This window comes from Gavialis gangeticus, unplaced genomic scaffold (genome assembly GCF_001723915.1).
Source record: "Gavialis gangeticus isolate Ggan-Ray unplaced genomic scaffold, GavGan_comp1, whole genome shotgun sequence".
In the NCBI taxonomy this organism is placed as follows: Eukaryota; Metazoa; Chordata; order Crocodylia; family Gavialidae; genus Gavialis; species Gavialis gangeticus.
This window is the reverse complement of record NW_017728994.1, coordinates 38,951,748-38,966,831: the sequence shown is the minus strand read 5'-3', so window position 1 is coordinate 38,966,831 and position 15,084 is coordinate 38,951,748. Positions and strand designations below refer to the sequence as shown.

Here is a 15,084-nt window from a genome sequence, read left to right as displayed (position 1 = left end):
TGGGACTGGGGCTATGACAAGGGGAGGGGGGCACGGGACTCAGGGAGGGGTACAGGGGGCTGCAGGATGTGGGTGTGGCAATGCTGGGAGTGGGGGTTATGCCCTGCTGCCGCTTGCCCCGCTGGGGCAGGGGTGAGGTGAGATGCAGGTGCATGTTGCTCCAGGCAGAAGGGGGCAAGCAGCAGCAGGGCATAGCCCCCACTCCCAGCACTGCTGCACCCACATCCCATGCCCCCCTTGCCAGCTGGCAGGCAGCATCATGGCAGAGCCCCCGTTCTGTGCTGATGCAGGTGTGGTAGCACTGGGAGTAGGGGCTATGCCCTGCTGCCACCTGGACCGAGCCAGCTTGCATCATGCTCCCACCATGCTGGCTGAGCAAGCGGCAGCCCCGTACTCATCAGCTGCAGCAGCAGAGATCAGGGCCTCTGGGGGCTCATGGCAGAGCTGCCCTGTGCAGCATAGAGCAGTGGGGGGCAGGAGAGATTGCTCCCCCCAACTTGGCACCCATGCAGCAGCTGTCACATTCAACAGGTGCAGCATGGCTCCAGCAGTCAGCCAGAGCCTAGCACCACTCAACCCCAACAGCTCCACCTCCACCTCCCAGACAGCATGCAAGAAGAGGGTGATGTCTAGGAAGACTTCTGAATAATGCTTCAGAGGGTGAGAGGGAGTAGGGATGTGGGTGTGTGTACATATTCTGATTTGTGGTATTTCAATATATAGACTTCTTGGTCTAAGTGGAATATTTTTACAAACAGCATGGAAAATTCTTAAGAGCCTGTTCTTAGGGTGAGAAGATTAGCATAGTTTACCTTTAAACAAAAGGGAGCATCACCTAGTTACTTGACATAATGTTACTGAAAATGTAACTCAAATGGTGTTTTTCTTCCTGTCTCACAGCCTAGGAACATTCAATGCAATTAAATCATTACATTCGTAATCCATAAAGAAAATGTTCTTTATACAACATGCAATTCAGCTATGGAACCCTCCGCCACAGGAAGTGATTGAGGCCAAGTATTTAAGTGTCCAGTTGTTTTAGAATTTTATAACTATGCTTTATCTATTTAACTAATGTTAAAAGACTTTGGAAGGGAAACTAAACAATCATGCTTCAGAACTTAAATCAGTCCCTAACTCCTTGGACTACATCTCGCTATTGCAACTTTCTGCAAAGCTTCTGGTACTGATCCGTGTTGGAGCTAGGATACTGGAGTAGACAAACATGGGCTCTGACCTCGCATAGTAATTACCATGTTCTTATGGATTGATATTTTAAAAGAAAGCCTTGAAAAAATGGAGAAATGCAAAACTTGGTTATAACTTTTAAGAACTTGATTAAGCACTTATTCCAAAGCTGTTTTTTGGGTTCAAGGACTGAAGCTAGCCTTTGGAGTCAACTTTGTACCTATAAATTGGTATTATATTTTTTTTTCTGAGAAACAGAATTACCACTCTAGTACACAGTGGTTTTGTGTGTTTATTTTGGGTTTTATTTTAATTGCAGCTCTTTGGCAAAGACCATTGTTAAAGGTTGGGTTTTCATTAACTATTTTGAGAGACTCAGACTGATATGAAACAAGATGAGCTATAATTCGGCTTTTTTATATTGATATTTGAATTTAAAATTAGAATTCAGAGCCTCTTTTGTAGAATACAAAAGTCTGACTACACTATTCTTGTAAGATGCTTATTATGTATGCAAACTATAGTATGTAGTTTTGAATGATATGGGATGTAATTGACACGCATTCTAAATGCATAAAATCGGCAAGGTTCTTTGGGTAGATTTAATATCTTTTATTAGACTAACTAAATAGTAGACCTGTGCGAATAGGGAAGTATTCAAATTCGGCCAATTCGGAGAACAGTGATTCTATTCAGATTCGGTTCACTGTCCTGAATCGATTTGGTTGAATTAGCTTCAGAAGATTCAGCACTGATTTGGAGAAATTTGGATTGACTGGGGAACAGCAGGCACAGCCTTGCATTCACCAGCTCTGGCAGTCATGATTGTGAGGGACTCTGAGGGTTTGTGGCAGAGTCCCTCCACGCAGCATGGGGCAGTGAGGGGCAGCAGGGATTGCCCCCCCCACACTTGGGTTTTGCTTAGAACATGGACATGTCTTCTACTCCTAATAATGCACATCAGGTGCATCAATATTTAAGAGTGATCCTATTCCACCCTGCTCAAGTCCTTGATAAAAAAATTAAAATGCATCTACTTTTGTAACATTCTATCATTTTAGTCTTAAGACTAAACCACAAAAGACAGCAAAACAGGAAAACCCATCCTTTTAAAGTTGTTTTTCAGGGACTTGTGCAACAGGGGCCCAAGAGTGATCCTTCTCTGTCCTGCTAGTTCATTTAATGGTGCAAGTGGGATCTAGAATCCCCTTTCCCCAAACCCAGCAGTTGTGCCTCCTGCCATGCCACACATACATGGCAGAAGACACAATTTTAGGATCAATGATGAGATCCTGAATGTGCCATTACTACAGACCACACAGAGAGAGACAATGCGCCTAGGCTCCCCTGCACCAGCCAGTTGAAAGCTGGTTGTCTGGCCCACATGCAGAACATGTTAAAACACGGCCAGACAGCCCAAGGTTAAATTCCATACCCCTGTGATTGTGGGCCCCAGTCCCCCAGACAGCCCTGAGGTTTACAATCAACTGATACATTCAGTTTAAAGGCACCATACAAACCAGCCACAAGTGTTCTACATTAATATGGTACATTTGTGTATCAAATTACACATTGTGTCATTTGGTACATTTGCCATTTTATGGCACCTTAAAAATCAGGGGCACATATAGCACCATTACCATTTATGCTATGATTAACATTATTTATGGCACAGAAATGTAATATGTAGAAGGGGATTTAAGCACCTAATAGGTGAAATAGGATCAGGCCCAGCATATCCATTTTGTAGTTTAAAACATGTTTCTGGAACCACTAAGGTCTCCTTTCAAAAAAGTTACAAAAATTAAAAACCAGGCAGAAGACGCCATAGGGTTGCACCTTTAACTGAAATCAGAAATGTGTAAGCTTTTGTGAACAAAACTTCACTTAGCATGTAAAGAAATGAGCTCTTGTTCATGAAAAGCATATGCATCTGTGATTCAGTTAGTTTATAAGGTGCAACTCTACTCCAACTTCTGCCTTACTTCAGACAGACAAGTTAGTTACCGCTCTCTAAAGACCAAATGAGTCTTGGAAAAAAGGAAAAACACTCAATAAGAGCACAGAATTTAAATAATTTAGTTCTAACAATTCAATATTTTTAAATCTCAGTGATTGTATCTACACAAGGTGCTTTACTGCACAGTTGACTAATCTACTATGCAGTAAAGCATCACTGTCTACACATACACACCATTTACTTCACAGTAAATTAGTCTACTGCACAGTTAGCTACTACCTGTAAATATAGGTAGTAAACTAACTGCATAGTAGATACTGCACAGTAGCACAGGTAGATGTCGACTGGGAGCCCGGGGCTGGCCACGACCAGTCCCTTCTGGGGCAGCTCCCAGCCAGCTCTGCACTGTGCAGGGACAGAAAGGGGACAGCCCGGAGCTGGCTGGGAGCTATCCCGGAAGTAGGGCAGCTCTCTGCCAGCCACAGCCTATGAGGGGAAGTCCCACAAGAGACTGGGCTTGTCCCCATGTGCACAGGGCCAGGAGAGCTCTGCAGCAGCAGATGTCTCCCAGCCCCATGCACATCAGGACCCCTCCCAGTGTGTATGGGGCAAGTACATAGCTGCCACTGTAGTCGGCAGATGTCTCCTAGCCCCGTTAGCATGAGGACTGGCCCCATGCTCCCTGCCAACCTCTAGGCTAGCACCCCAGGGGAGCCTGGAGCTCCCCTTGGCTGCTGCAGAAGGCTAGAGCAGGATAGCAGCACCTTGTACTGAGCTGCTCCCATTGGGAGCAGATTTTCTCCCAGAAGTTTACAGCACAGTATTTTACTGCACAGTAAACCTTTATAGCTTTAATAGCACCTGTAGGCATGCCCTTTATGTGGTAGTATGTAAAATATTCAATGAATATGGTTATTTTGAGGAAAAAGAAAACAAGAGTTGTACTTTATCTTTAAAACTGATCAGCCAATTCAGTCACTGCCAAATGAAGTACACCACACTGAAACCATACTGCAGCTTCAACCTAGTCTGAAACAAGTTTTTTTTGCTGACCAAAGCATATCACAATGATTTTGTATGAGGTAATAAATTTAACTGCCCAGTGTTTTTGCAAATCCATACTACGTCTTAATAAAAAGCCGACACGTATGTGTAGTCAGTCACATATTTATCAAAATAAAATTGAAAAAAAATCTCTGTATATCTACCAAAAGCATCATACTTAAGCTTGCTATTTTCCCCCTTTTTTAAACAGAAAGGAAGGAAGCACAGTTGGTGGGAGATGTCCAGCAACACAGAATTGGCTTCAATCACATCCTGCCTGGGCAGTTTTAAATCCAGTGAGAGCTGGGACCGCCAACAGCTGCAAGCTGAGAGAATCAGGCTGCCAAGAACTTTCAACCTTTGACCCAAGAGCTCAAGAAACTAATGAAAAGGATAGTTTCAATATATCTGAAAGGATGGCAGTCATCTGCAAGTTGCTGCACAACAAGTGTAACCAAGTCACCAAATCATCCAGTCTTACCCTTTATTTCTTTGTAATAGTTTCCAAACATGCATAGGAACATTTATTTTTCCCCTACTCTCAGTTCTCTGAAGAGAAGACCTACTAGTACAGCCCAGTGCCACAATACTGAGCTCTGCAAAGCTTCCAGGCTGAATTTAAAAAAATATATATTTCCAAGTATCATCTACTGCTCAGACCAGCTGACTATAATTTAACTGAATTCCTGACTGCCACCAACAACTTGGGTCAATTTCTGTGTATGTACCATTGGGAAGACCTCCTTATTTTACAAAGCAACTGCAAGAACATGTTCAAAACAACAATTTATTATATTAAATATTCAGGCTATTTAAAAAGGGGACTTGATATTGAACAGCTAATTGAACCAAGCAAGACAGCCCCCAAAATTGCCACTCTGTGAAAGATCCCATTTCTTTTTAAGCCCACAGTATAAATCAAGCTGAAATAACATTGTGTGAAATGATCCATAAGCATCTGAAGTTATTAAAAGATTTTAACATGGTCAATGAAAGTACAGAGCCAGAAGGAACACACTTTTTTCTTACTGATCCAAGTAATACTTAATATAAGGAGTAGGGTTGGACTGTTATTGTGATGATCCAGGAAGCATGCAAGAAGCAAGTTTGTTTTTTTTTTTGGTGACACCTTTTATTAACCTAACAGCATAGTTGGGAGAGATGTTAGACAGCCTTTGAGCACAAAATGACCTCATGAAGGGCACAACTGGTCCAACAGAAGGTATCACCAGGAAAAGTAGCAAAAAGCAAAACAGTATTTCTTGACAATACAGAAGGAGGCAACAAATACAGGAAAATTGATTTTGAATGCATCATTTTGGAACTGATTATTCAAATGATTTATCATTAGCCTTTTAAATGAAGTGGTAGCAAATAAACACAGGGATAAGGCCCAGAGGTCCACTGTCCGCATTTACAGTTCCAAGCACACACAGAAAAGTAGAGCAAGTTATATACCCTGAGATGGTTTTTAAAAAGTAGTTCTGCACAAAGCAAGCGTTTGAACAATCAAATATAAATAGGAAAAAAAAATCTAGACATTGTAAAAATCTTTAGGTACACTACAGCCAAATATGAATACACAGTACAATTAGGCAACGCAGAGCAGAGCAGAGAGATACTATCATTCAAGTTGCTCCTGTTAAATGCATTTGCTTTTTTTTTTTTTTTTTTTTACAACTGTTTCATATTGCTGGCTCATGTTTGGTATTTTATATTTTATTCCCCCAAAACCTCCATAATATCTTCAACATCAACTAGGCAGGAGCACTCATCCCCCATTCTCTATTTGTGCATTTATTTTTCTTCTTTAGTTACAACAACTTATATTTTCTTTCCTGAATTTCATATTCTTGTCTAGTGCCCAGCTAGCAAGGACCTTTTGAACCATAATTCTGTTCTCTTATGCCCCCCCCCCCCAAGATTCATGTCATCAATATACTTGAAGAGAAAGCTCTGTACCCTTGCATTACAGGTGTCAAGTATGTAGGGGCCTGAGGGTGCTGAGTACGTAGGGACCTTGAGAAGAATGTCACCTGAAATGTATAAAACTTTCCACATGTCCATCATCTTAGACACCCTCCCTCCCCTTGGCAAAAATAAGAGTTCGCACCCATGTCCTGCATCCCAATCATTTTCATAAAAGTTGTGTATGCCTGGCCAATGTTCACATGGATTCCAAAAACAGTCATCTAGAAAACGTCTAAGATTTCGGAATCTCAAGTCAGATTTAGATTCCAGTTTCCAAAATGTCTTATGTTACAAAATCCTGGATGACACCGACAGTGCACTCCGATGAATAATATACTCATTAAATATATCAGAGGTAACTCATGGAAGATAGCACCTTAACTAAAAATATTACCTATCATCTATTTATTACTCAGATTATTATAAAGCCAGAAGGGACCACTGTGATCAAGTAATATGACCTGTATAACAGACCAAATTAATTATTGTTTTAACTGTATATATTCCACCTTCAGTAACAGAACAGGGACACAATCAATCTATGAAAAAGTTAAATTGAGACAGATACTGACTACAAGTAACAAAAACTAAAGCAGATATTCACCAAGGCCAGGAACAGACAATTACACTTTTACTGGTATAAAAGATCAAAAATGGTATATACCCAGCGTGACAGAACAGAAGTTTGGCGCACAGACTGGTTGAAAAATGGTGGAACCTGGTCCAAGATTTACCAGCCCCACACACAAAGGGGGGAGAAGAGGATGTGTGTTCTGTTTGCTACTGATCTAAACTACACCACTTACAGAAAACTGCTACCTTAAAACTAATTCTGCCTCAGGCTTTTTGAATGTCTGTACCTAGCCTGAGTGGGGAGAGGAGAAAGAAATAAAATTGCCAGTCTTATGGGGCACCTATACACATGACAGAGCACTGCTCTGATGTGTTAATTAGCGCACACTGGAGCAGACTTGACTGAGTCAGCTGAAGTGTGCTAATTAGCATGCTCCAGCAGCCTTCGTGTCATGTGTATTCAGTGTCCCTGTGTCTCAAAATGCAGCAAAGGCGCTTTAACTAAAGCTTGTCAAACAAGTTTTAGTTAAAGTCCTCCCGCCGCCATTTTGAAGTGTGAGACACTTAATACATGTGATGCTGCGGGCACTTTGATTAGAGCAGCTCTCAGAGCCACTCTAATTAAAGTACTCCCTGCCCCTTTAACCTGGAGCACATGTATAGATGCTCATGGTGTATTATCTGTCACAAGAGTAAGTTTTTTGACTGTTAGGAAAGGGGTACTGATCATTGTAAACCATGAAGTAACACATGTATTCCTCCAGTTCTGTTCCCAAGATGGAGCAGATGCATCTGGATTCTTAATAGACAGTTTTTACTAGAGACCAGCCTTAAGTCAGCTGACACCTAGGGAATACTTTCTGCAATAATTAAATGAAGCCAGCATTAACATTAAAATAAAAGGAGCCAATACTTTGGAAGTCAAATGGATGCCTTCAAATAATACCTTATGTACAATACTTAGAAAATATATAAAACTTTTCCCCCTTAACTAAGAGAGAATGAAATCATATTTTGGTTTATCACTCGTGCTTACATGGAATTCACTTGGAAACTGATAAATAACTAGGTACTTCAGCATTTTAGCAAAGGTCAGGAGGATCACAACTAGAAGATTGTTTGTATAGGGGTTGTTTGTTTTTAATAAAACACTTCCTTGCTCAATTGGATCAACAGCAAAAATGCTTTAGGACTGTTATTTCCTGCTCTATCAGAAACCCTTCAAGCTCCAAACTTCCAATTTTTTACTTAACTAATCCTGAAATGCCTCTATTGTCAAAAGACTCAGACTGAAAACAGCTTCCACTCTACTCTGCCAGATGCATCTGTCAGTGGAAGAGTATGATGGAGAAGCCAGATAGTGGAAAGACTCTGCTCCCAGGGACTCAGGTTACTGCCCCCACCAGCAGAAACAGGATTTGTATGGCAGCTTTTCAGCTGCAGGCAGAATCAGGATCAGAATATAAAGGATTATTTTTAAACAACTGGTAATACTGCATTATTAAAAGTAGCATTGTTCTCACTTAGTAGTATAGCAAAAAAAAATCATGCTAAGAAAAATGTACAGAGATGAACATGAAGACAAGATCCAGTATCAAAGTAATGACAAACAGTTAAATCTTCTTTAAATGATTTTATTTTCAGCTGTCTTTTTTAGAACCCAACTGCCTTCAGGTAACAAACTCCTGAATTTAAAAATTGAAATGTAGTGGAACAGTTATTTCTACCAGATTTAACCAAGTTACCTGCTAAAAAAAATTAAACAAAAGGCCTGCTTGTAGCTTTTAAAGCTCTTAGCCAATTTTACTGAATGACTGGATTAAACAGGGAATCTGTAGTAGCCTTGTCAAATATATGAAATATTACACAGAAATAATTAGGATTTAAGGCAATTTACCAGAGTTGAATAGAACTAGTTTAATTGTAACTAACTGAAGCAAAGACTTAAATACATTAAAAAAACCAGATAAACATTGTTGGATCAGCCTGAATCAAGGATCCTAAAACGTACAGAAATCCTGAATGGGATTACTCATATGCACAAGTATGATATAATTTAACTAAAAATAACATCCGTTCGATGATAAACTTTTTACAAAGAGAATCTAAAAAAGTAAATTTATATTAAAATGACTAGCACAAAATAAAATTAGTAATATCCCAACATACAACCGTACCACTAAATATGACAATGAATGAAAATGCCAAACTCAATTTGACAGTCAGTAGTCTAGCTACACCAAATCAAGGATCTGTTACTGCTTTTAATGATGGGTTATGACCTTTAATTATGTAAATGTAAAATGTCAGTCATTTACAGGTATAACAACGTAATTTGATTTTTGAATGTGTTATATGCAGAATTGTCCGTTTAGTAAAATGTGCTTGAATGCAACTTGTTTCTACAAAGATAACATCAATTTAGTAGAGATGAGATAATATCAATCATCCTGTTTCACTGGCAGATCATTTCCTAAATTTGCTTTGCAGACAATTGAACGTGCATGTTTTCACATCTCCCTGTCCAATCCTCTGCCACACTTTCACACAATCTCAGATGTGTGGCAGATAATTTTCAAGCCTGTGAAACCACCTGCTAAAAAAATGAAAATAGCCACACTCAGCTAACCACATTATCTTTTTCCCCAGTTTTTCCAATAATTTTCTCTTTAAATCTGAGAAGATTCCTAACTGCTCTCCTCTGACTGCCAAATGGACTGTCAGTGGTACGTACAGAGGACACCCATCCATTAAGGAAATACTACATAACTAGAAATGCATTCAATTTTCAAACAAATCAACTTTAATGAAGTTTCATACCTAAAACTATGCAATATACTCCCTCACCTGTTGAATTATTTTGGAATCTTTCTGAAGATTCTCTCTGGGAGGGACTTTTCCAAATAACTTCCAGCCAGGAGCACTTTGAACAGCAGGTTTGAGTTCCTTCGTCCTTTTAGTGAAAAAGTTTCTGGAAAACAAAAGAGGATTTTTAACTTATAAAACACTAAAATTATTAACATTTAGATTTGTTTTAATCCAGATCATCCAGATTTGCAAAGGTATACTATCCAGCACAGCTTGTTTGTCTGCATGCTAAGTTTCTTTCCTCATGTTTTTAAAAATGTGAATAATATATGTTTAAAAAAAGTCACATGCTACTGAAATATGCTTGAGGCAACTATGACATTATGTCCAATAGTTTTAATAATTATTTTTGAAGTTATGCACAGTTGGATACTTTTTAGTATTCTATGTATTACATTTGTAAGTCAGAAGGGATAAGTGGTTATAGCACCTAATGTCAGAGTGGTTGCATCCAAGGACTCATTCTCTGGTAAGCACAAATAATTGGAATATCAATTGTGGAATCAAATATTTAAACTACTAAGAAAATGAAAGCAAAGCAGAAGAAAACTGCTCTACAATAGTAGTGACAAATTCTAAATTAACTAATTACCTTAAGTCTTGCTCTTTAAAAAAGAAACTCTGCTGCTACAAAGTACAGTATACTAAATTTAATACTGATGAATTAAAGATTTTTCACAAAAAGATTCTTTATTTGAGTTGACAGTGGTATCCTCCACTATTAAAATGACGGCCTGACTAAGTTTAAGGTAGTAGCATGAACTCATTCTCAATCCCTACAAAATATGTAACATCAGAACTTCAGTTACTACAGACAATGCTTTTCCCTTCTTTCATACCTTTTTGGTAAGACTGGACTCCAAAAATTAAGAGATGTCTAAAGCTTTAGAATCACAACAAGGAAGATGCAGGAATACGTACCCCCTTCGCCCCCCAAGATTAACAGATACCCTTAATCAACCAATAAGCTACAAGAATCACATTTAGAGAGATAGGATGACTGTATTGTTCTGCTAGTCCTTAAAAAGTTTATGACCTCAAGGGTGTTAGTATGTTTGGTTTACATGCATGTCTGCAATCATTCTAGACTCCAGGCAGTTTTTTGTTCACGGCATTTAGACGGTGCATATCATATAGATTCTCCAAACACTGTTCATCAAAACAATTTGATAAATTTTCATCATTCAAATTCAGAGTTATTCAAACTGCTATACAAATGTACAAATCAGCATCATTTGAGCATGTCACAGTTGTTGACCTGTCAAGAGCTTTTGACAGTATAGATAGAAGTAAACTTTGGGAGAAATTGTTAAATTACGGAATTGACCCTTTTCTTTTGCATCTACTGATAGATCATCATAAGGACACACAGGCACAAGTCAGGTGGGGCCTGAGGGGCGAACTCACAAAATTTCAGACACAAAGGGGTTTGACAAGGATGTATTTTTGCTTCTTTGCTATTTAACCTTTATATGAATGACAACACTGAAAATTTGCAAGACACTCATTTTCATTCCCCAAAATTACTAGCAACCCCAATTCCTATCTTAATGTATGCAGATGACACTGTCATACAGTCAAGAATGCCCATTGGATTACAGAGAGCAAATTACAACTTTGAAGCATCTTTGTGGACAAAATAACTTAAAAATAAATTATGATAAATCCAAAATAATGTCTTCAGGAAGTTGTTTGATGAAATATCCATGGAACATGGAAGGAATCGAACTTGAAGTTGTTAAAACTTATTAGGTACTTGGTTGTGATGTTTACAGCTTTTCCATCATGGAAACAGCACATTCGGTTGATTAAAGCTAAGGCAGCTCAATCAGCAGTGGCTATAAAGAAATGTTATGAGACCACAGCAGGGCGATCAGTCCAAGCTCCCATATTAGCATATAAAGCTAAAGTTGTGTGTCAAATCCTGCATGGTGCTGAAGTATGGGGCTATGCCACCAGCAATGATGTGGACATACCTCAGAATAATTTTCTCAGGGCTCTTCCTCCCTCAACTCCCACATCCTTCATGATATTAGAGATGGGATTAGATTCCGTTTTAACTAGTATTATCATTAGAATGGCAGGATTTGGGTTTAAAACCCTGCCTCTTCTACTGTCTTGCTTGCTCAAATTGTGCTATAGAAGACATCAATAATTCCCCTTCTCTTCAATCTCCCAGGCTAGCTTGTCTTTCAAGTACTTTTGCACTTTCTGAGATGGAACACTATGTCAAGGACAATGAAAGACTCTTCTCCCCCACAAAAAAGGTACAGGTTTTCCAGAGGTTCTGAGATATTGCCAGACAGAATGGTTTTGCAGTGGCCCCTCTATATATTCTTTGGAACTTAGATTGGGGGGGGAGAAAGGTGTTTACAGCTGGATCTCAACAATAAGTTACAAACCTCTTTGACTAGACTCAGGACCGAACAGATGCCCACAGCTCTTTTGGCTGGACATAGACTCTCCAGTCCAAGGACTAAAATACAATGCCCAGCCTGTCTAGGAGTTTTGGAAGATACTATTCATGTCTTAGAATGCTCTCTATACAACAATGCAAGGAGAAAGCGTTTATCACTGTTCTTGCAGAAACCGACATACTTCTCAAATAGAAAGAAATTAATATGGTTCCTCCAGCAAACAGATCCATATTTAGTAAACCATCTTGCAACCTCTGCTTCAACCTTATAAGCAAATCAAAGCTAAACATCCTTTACTGCTGACATGACTGATAAACTTGACCACTATATTTGTTTTTTTACTATGTCAATTGTGGACCTATGCACAATATTTTTATATGTCTTTGACCTGATTTATCAGCATATTTGTATTTGATTATGCTAATTTTAGGAGTAGAAAGAATGTTTGTATAATGGTTAGCTCTATTATTTGTATTTCTGTTATTTTTGCTTAAATTTATATTATGGTTTTATGCCTGTTATATTGTTTGGGAACATTGGGTTTAGCCAAAATCCTTAATAAATTTAACTAAATTGCTACTTGCACAACAAAGCAGACTTATTTTACCCATCCCAGGGTTCATTTTCTTGAATTATGTATTTGTCATCCCTTGAACACAACAGTAAAGCCTAGCTACTGTGCAGGGTTAGGTTCCTTATCCCCTGCAAAGATGAAGTTCTGTGACCCAAACAGGAGTATGTGTACCCACAAACTCTGCACACATTACTGTGGTACTCCAGCTGATTGTTACAGAGCTCCAGCTGAGCAGAGCAGCAGTGGCTGTTGAAGTAAAATTTTGCAGCAGCTTGCCCTTCATCTGGCAACCTACTGTGACCCATTCAATAAAAATGATCTGTAGCTCTCTCTGCGGAGAGACTTGCACCTCCTGCCTAAGAAGCCTTATATTGAAGGTAGAGGAGTGGGGCGGTGTCGCAGGTCACTCAGGTGCCCTGCGCCTGAGAGTAGAAACAGCTTGGGAGAGAGCCCTAGCAGGGAGAACGGGGAAGCCCAGCTGCTAGTTACCAGGGCAGCCAGAGTCACAGGTGCTGGTTGCTAAGACAACTGCTGGGGAGTCAGCTGACAGGAAGGGGTAGGGCCTGACGCATATAAACCCCAACAGTGAGGCCAGGAGGGTAGTCCTCCGCTGGCAGCTGGGGAAGAGGAGCTCGGCCAGTGCAGACAGAGGGGAGAAGCCTGACTACATGAGCAGCCCCCGATTGCTGCTACGGGTTGGAGCACTCTCCTGGTAGGGACTGAATGTGGTTTTGGCCGGATGGTTTAGGTTTTTATGTTTAGCCCAGGGGCTTTGTGTTTTTGTGTTTGCTGCTTACAACCGGAGGACTGAGTGAAGCTATTAGGGGTTGGAGGAGGCCTCACAGGGGCTCCACGGCAGCAAGAAGCCCCAGAGCAAGGGGGCAGCAGAGCACCAGGAAGGCACGGAACAAGACAGGGCAGTGGAAAGCCCAAAGGGGAGACAAGGAAAAAAGGGCCAAATCACAACAAGACCCCAGACCAAACCTCGTCAGTGTCATCTGCGAGGCTTGGGATGCGGTGTAGGGGAGGAAAAGGAGCTGCAGATAGCGCCCCCTGGCACCGGGGTGAATAACATGGGCAGCCTCCTGCCTCAATTAACATCAATTAATTAATCAATCAAGATCAAGACATGGCAGGCAAGTAAGCAGGTGGTTGGCCCATAACAGGAAGGCAGAGTCACCAATAGAGAGGCTCCAACAGAAATACACTTGTCATAGGTGGGCAGGGGCAGGCACCAGGATAATCTCCCAGGGAGCCTGGTCATGGGGCTGCTACCCCCACCAGAACGCAGGTCCCCTTACCCCTGCCTCCCCCATCCCCTCTGCCCACAACCTACAGTGGGTCAGCATACCCTCACCCCTGGACACTATGAGCTCAATATGCCTCTGCTGTACAGCATCTTTTCTAGGATCAAAGCCATATTTGTATCAGTACACTTGAGCAGAACCCTGAGCAGTATCAGCCCTATCCCCCACCCCCACCTCTGAATCTCAACAGGGGGAGGATATCATGTATGTACTGCTCTATAGATGTTCTTCCACACACATCAGAAAAAGGAAACCAGTGAAAATGCCAAGCTGGTTATTTGATATTTTGGCTAAAACTCAAACATTTTGCCCTGAAGCAAGTGTAAGATGACACCCATGTGCCAATACAGGCTTCTGGCAAAAAGAAAAAGTATTTAGACACCGAAAGTTAACATCATGTAATAAAACAAAAACCAAGCATGCCAGCAATGGGTTACAGAATTAAACAGCTTTACACAGGGCTAAAATAGGCATGGAAAATGAGAATGAAAGAAAAACCAGAAACCTGCAACATGTCCAGCATGGAAACAAGATGCCACTGAACCAGGACTTTTGCTGAACTAAAAGTGCATTACGGGGAAAGGACCTATTTTTTTTCCCCTTTTTCTTTATGCAGTATAATCATGCAAGCTGATGCTATCTATCAAAAAACAGGTTCTTCCACAATAAGAATCCCATAGATGATGGATAAAAATTCTGCTCATTTATGGGGAAGCAGAGGAAGATAATTTTGTTTCATTTCCCCCACTGGCTGGAGTCTATAAGAGCCAGCCATGCCTGGATCAATGTAGTTACTACCACCGAATGTTGAAAACAGTGCTTCCCCTCTAGATATAACCAAATCTAATAATTACAGAATTTGAGCATGGTGGTAAACTGGATTTTCTAGAAACAGACATGCAAAAGACTACAACTTGGTGTGTACTTTCAGAAATATATTAAGGATTCTAGGTCAGGAAGTGTGTTGGGAGTCGAGACTCACCACCTCTCACCATCACCAACACTCACAAATTTGACCATGTCAAAGTTATTTTTGCAAAGAATAAACCTTCAGCTTTAAATAGGTGCAACCAACAGCAACAATGTAATCAAATACATTCATTATTTATATTTTATCTGTGCATGGATCTTAACTGACAAGGAGTTTAGTAATACTACAGAACAGAACAAAAAAAAAAAAAA

At 40.3% G+C, this 15,084-nt stretch overlaps 1 protein-coding gene across 2 annotated transcripts in view; it reads right to left on the bottom strand.

Annotated features, from left to right (window-relative positions):
* The window catches only part of TBC1D12 (TBC1 domain family member 12), a 133,625-nt gene that overhangs the window by 76,496 nt on the left and 42,045 nt on the right, over positions 1 to 15,084 (bottom strand). The window contains exon 2 of one of the 2 annotated variants that reach the window (XM_019502602.1): positions 9,584 to 9,707. In XM_019502602.1, coding sequence (XP_019358147.1) covers positions 9,584 to 9,707 — 124 coding nt within the window. Of the gene's footprint in view, positions 1 to 9,583; positions 9,708 to 15,084 lie in introns of those variants that run through there. The other variant, XM_019502603.1, reaches the window with a different exon arrangement.